This window comes from Hordeum vulgare, chromosome 2H, assembly GCF_904849725.1.
Source record: "Hordeum vulgare subsp. vulgare chromosome 2H, MorexV3_pseudomolecules_assembly, whole genome shotgun sequence".
NCBI classification, from domain to species: Eukaryota; Viridiplantae; Streptophyta; class Magnoliopsida; order Poales; family Poaceae; genus Hordeum; species Hordeum vulgare.
Genome location: NC_058519.1, coordinates 387,594,831 through 387,599,924, shown reverse-complemented (window position 1 = coordinate 387,599,924; position 5,094 = coordinate 387,594,831). Strand labels below are relative to the sequence as shown.

General features: G+C 44.1%; 1 protein-coding gene across 1 annotated transcript; it reads left to right on the top strand.

Moving 5' to 3' along the window:
* The first annotated feature begins 536 nt into the window (after positions 1-536).
* LOC123430136 (polyadenylate-binding protein RBP45-like) lies at positions 537-4,271 on the top strand. The gene is made up of 7 exons (XM_045114039.1): positions 537-884; positions 1,381-1,810; positions 2,665-2,714; positions 2,794-2,921; positions 3,372-3,468; positions 3,636-3,785; positions 3,893-4,271. Exons 1-7 carry the CDS (start codon positions 672-674, stop codon positions 3,893-3,895), a joined length of 1,071 nt encoding a protein of 356 aa, XP_044969974.1. The 5' UTR covers positions 537-671; the 3' UTR covers positions 3,896-4,271.
* The last annotated feature ends 823 nt before the right edge of the window (positions 4,272-5,094 follow it).

The following is a 5,094-nucleotide window of genomic DNA, read 5'->3' as shown; positions in this document are numbered from 1 at the left end:
CGCTCGCCATAGCGTTTGGGCTGGGGGAAAAAAACCCGAGGCCTTGTTTGGTACAAGTGTTTTTGAGGAGGTTGGTGGGGATAATCCCTTAAGGGATTGGGTGAAACCCCAACCTTCACCCAATCCCTTTAAATTCTCATTTGTCCCCAATACACTAGGTAGGGGTAGTGTATTGGGTATTGAGAAAAATGCACTATAATTTGGGGATTTGAGGAAAAATGTGGAGATAAAACATGTCAAATATACTAGAACCAAATGGTGTTATGAGATGTGTGAGGATTGAAGGGTTTGACCAGGATAATCCCTACAAATTCCCTAAAATACACTAGTATCAAACAAGGGTTGATATTTCCTAAAATACACTAGTATCAAACAAGGTCTGATCGGATCGGATGGACACGTAGTATACACGTCCAAAATAAGTCGGAGTGTTGTCACCCTGGTCGGCGCATTCACAGAGTGGTGAACCAGTTCCAAGTGGTGAACCAGTTCCACCAGTTATCAGCATTCACGTGGTGAACCAGTTCCGCTGGTTATCAACTGTGGGATGCGTGCACCCTTAAACCCCAACCTTTAGCAAACCCCGTCCTTTGCTTTTGCTCCGCTTTCGCCTTCCCTCTTCCTCCTCTCGCATTCGATTGCTAGGGTTTGATCCTACCCTCCCTGGCACGATGGCGCATGCGCCCCCGCGGAACTGGGCCATGGCGCCGCCCTACCACTACCACGGCCCACCGCAGCAGGAGCAGGCGGCGCCAGCCGCGGAGGACGAGAGCGGAGCCGGGTCTGGAGAGCAGGAAGCGGAGTCGAGGTCACTCCGGATCCGCGAACTTTTCCCCTGGATGGACGAGGACTACCTGCGCAGCTGCTTCACCCGCTCGCCCGAGGTGATCCCATCCCATGCCCTTTTTTTCTCTCTAAAATTGTTTCCTATACATGTTTGTGCCCCTGCTATATGTTGCCCAATTAAATCTCCTCAACTGAGTCGCGTTTACAGTGCGTGCATCGCACTGTTTACTAGCACCACTGGGTCGTAGCTTTGGTGCCCACTAGATTGTGAGCCACTCACTACTTTGTAATTTGTATATTAGGATACCGTCTCACATTTTTTTAAATAAAAATTTGGATGGATGATATGGTCTCACTACATTCAGTCTTCGGTTTATATATGTTTCACAGTATGCTCACTGCGGAAGGTTACCATGTTTAGCTCCTTGCTCTATCTGCATTTCAGTTGCTTAAATCAGGCTATATATTTGTCAATGTTCTGCGCTTACCCAATCAAATAGCATCAGGCATTGTATATGGAATCTTCTGGTGATTCATCTCAAAGTTTACATGCTTTTCTCACTGTTTCCTCATCATCTCCTTTAAAAAATGCAGCTTGTGACAGCAGTGATAACGCGGAACAGGGAGACCAAGCAATCTGAGGGTTTCGGTTATCTTACCTTTTCTGACCATGCCACTGCTGACCAAATCCTCCACAGCTACAATGGCCAGAAGATGCCTAATGCTGACAGGGATTTCAGCCTCAGCTGGGTCCAATATGCTGCTGCTGACCATGAGCATGCCATATATGTTGGGGGACTGAGCTTTGATGTTACAGACTTCATGCTACACCACGTGTTCAAGAATCGCTATCCATCAGTTAAGAAGGCAAAAGTTATATGGGATGTTTTTGCTAGACGCTCAAAAGGCTATGGGTTTGTTGTGTTTGGAGATGTCAATGAATGCACACAAGCAATGACTGAAATGAATGGAGCATACTGTTCTTCTAGGCCTATGCGTATCGGACCTGCTACCTTCAAGAGTGGTATGCTCGCCAACAATATGATTTTCTATTATTTTTTTGTAGCTACCAAACTCTGAGTTTTGACTTCTGACTTTCTATGCGTTCTTAACATTGCAAATATCTTTTCACGGATTTGTTTCCGGTGTGTTGCAGTTCTTAAAGCTTGCACAGCTGCACATGTTATTCTTCAGATGGTCTCTTCTTGCACCGCTAACTAGTAAATATTAGCAGCATGGCTTCAATGGAGTACAGTAATTCTTAATCTTCCATGTTGTGATGGAATTTAAGTTAGTTCGCCAATAAGCATATTTATTATCCTGGAGCTGCCATGCTATCCCAGTAGGGCTTGTGTGTCACTTTGGCTGTGTGAGTGTGACCTCCCCTCGACCAGCCCTTCTATTATAGTCTTCTTTTTTTCCATGGACTTCTGGTCCAGCCTCTATCGCAATATAAATTGCTGGGTACCAGTTCATATAACTCTGCCGCATTGTTGCCTGTGAGTGATGCACTGATGCATTTCAGGTTGCATGATACAAACATTGTTTCACCTGCAAGAGTTTTGAATCAGTCGCATCAGACCTATTGTGATCTATCGGAAAACATTTGTTGATTATCTTAATGCTGGATTTGGTGCTTTATTTTTTTGAAAATTCAATGCTTTAACAGTATCTATAGATGTGAAACGTATTGTGCTGGGTATACATCCTATAATGTTGGCACATTTTAGTGCCTTAATTCTTGACTAGAGCTGAGCTAATTCGCATCTACCGATGGATCTGAAATTCGCAATACATCAAGTAATTGTTACACTACACTGCACAATTTCCAGCAATGTCAGAGTCAATAGTTTCTAACAACACACTCCATTTCTGCAGATTTTCGTACACAAGGGACATATCCTGATTCTAACCGGAACAATAGTAGAGTGAGTGCATGGTTTGACGTTTTAAAAGGAGTCACATGTATGGTCAACTGATCTCAGATCTTTTTTTCATGGCTTGCAGCTCTTTGTTGGCCAACTTGATTCATGTGTGACTGATGAGGATCTGATTAAAGCCTTCAGTCCTTATGGAGAGCTTACTGTCAAGATAATAGAGGGGAAGAGCTGTGGCTTCGTCACGTATTCGAGCAGGTATCTGATTTAGTCATATTAAATGGTTTGACAAATGCCTCGTGATTACATTTGAATACATATGCTAAAAGAACATGGGAATAGGCAGATCTACCTGAAAAATACAAGTAAAATTACACCATATAGTAGTCATATATTAGCCTAGTTAGGTAACTGTCCAAGGCCCTCTTTTAACCTACTTGTTGTACCTATTATGTTGTCTTGATTGAACCATAACTATTTACATTGCAATTTTGACAGTTCTGAAATATGGTAGATTAGTGATGTTTATAATGACGGTTGAAGATGGTAAATTCTGGTTGAGAACTCCAGCCATATAGGATAGGTGTGTGCAGGAATATGAAACCACAGATGCATCATCCAAATCTTTAATTGGTCTGCCATACCCTCTCCAATGTACCACGGTTGTTCCCAGGAAGAGACTGAATTGTGACTTTTATGTATTTGTAGGGCATCAGCTGAGGAGGCTCTGACAATTCTAAATGGCAGCCAGCTGGGAGATAATATCATAACAGTTGTCTGGGCTCGTCATGCGCCTAAGAAGCAGGTAGTCTTTATCTGTTGTTTGCCTTCTAGTACTTTCTAGTTTTTTTTTTTTTTTTTTTTTTTTTTTTTTTTTTTTTTGCGGGGTTAGTACTTTCTAGTTATTTTATGACCAGATCACTTTGAGTTTTATCGTTGACAAGCATACTCTTCAATCACAAATATGAGCAGGATCAATGGAATGGTGTGGACCATGGACACCCCCAAAGCTCTGGTCCCGGTTATGGTTGCTGTCCCGAGGATCCTAACATTGTTGGTTACACAGGCCATCCTGGATATACATATCACCTACAGCAGCAACCACAGCAGACCCCAGTACAGGTAGGTTCCATTTCTGATGAGGACCAGGGAGAGCCTTTTTCTTGTTTCACACTCTCTTTTCTTCTGTAAATAGCTAGCTACGATAAATGAATTATTTGTTTGTGCAGTGAGGACGCCAGGGCAGGGAACGTCTCAGTCGCAGGGTGCAGCGGGATTCTTGTGACATAAAATTCAGGAGGACTTTTGCTGGAAATAACTGTATTTGTTTCCATCACGAGTTACTCAAGATGCCTGGAACGACATTTTTTTGCGGCAATTTATTTCTCTGGGAAATAGTAGTCCGTGTTGCTGCTGTTTTTCTCCTTTTGGTATGGACCATAACACAAATTCCCTGAGAGGCTTGGAACAACTTTTTTGGAGGAGAGAATTTTCGGGAATATCTATCTGTGTTTCTCCCTTTGTTGCGCACTGTCACACAATGCCTGAAACAACAGTTTGGGCGGAAAGATTATTCTTTTGGAAATAGCCATATGTTTTGCTTTCGTATCTCCTTTAATCGTGTACCCAGAGATGTGCGCAACAAGTTCCTTGAGATGGCTTGAATATCAGGTTTTGGTGATAAAACAGAGATAGGCCGTTTTGTAATTTTGGTAGGAAAAATAGAGGTTACTCGTTTTATCTTTGGTCCAAGAGTTGCGTTGCCTGAAGTTTGCCTCCCCATTATGGCATACGTAGCATGTGTGGATGTCTCGGACCCTATACGTTCAACCGATGCTTCTCCAGAATTTGATAACAGCCACACACGGTGCCCCAACTCAAGTGACACAACAACTTTGGCTAGATCATGGGCTTCGTAATTTGCTTTTCTACCTTCGTGCTCCACTCCCCATCTTCATATTCTGGAGTTAATTGCAGAAAACATCGACACTCAAGGTTAGGATTGCAGAAACCATACTTCTACGGAATTGTGCCCCAAAACACTAATTTCCGGGCTAATTTTTTGTGTGCCAAAAGCACAAGTTGCTCGGTTCGGCCGTTTTAAGTATGATTATGACACGTAGGCCCGTTTTTGTCGATGTGGCGACACTATCCAGCCGGGCGACCCGATTGATGCCGTTTGACGCCGCGCGCCTGGCGGGTTCGATCTCCTCTGCCTTGTCTCCTTCCCTCGCCTCGCTCTCCTTCCTATCTCTTTCCCTTCCCCGCGCTCTCTCTTCTCCTCTTAGACATGGCGATGGCGAGCGGCGGTGGTGACTGCGGCGGCCTTGCTGCCGGCGGAGAAGAACCGGATGCGGATCTCTGCGGTAGCTCAGACCCCGGCGCCCCTTCAGATAACAACCCAAGCCCCCAGAAGTCACCGCGGATAGAT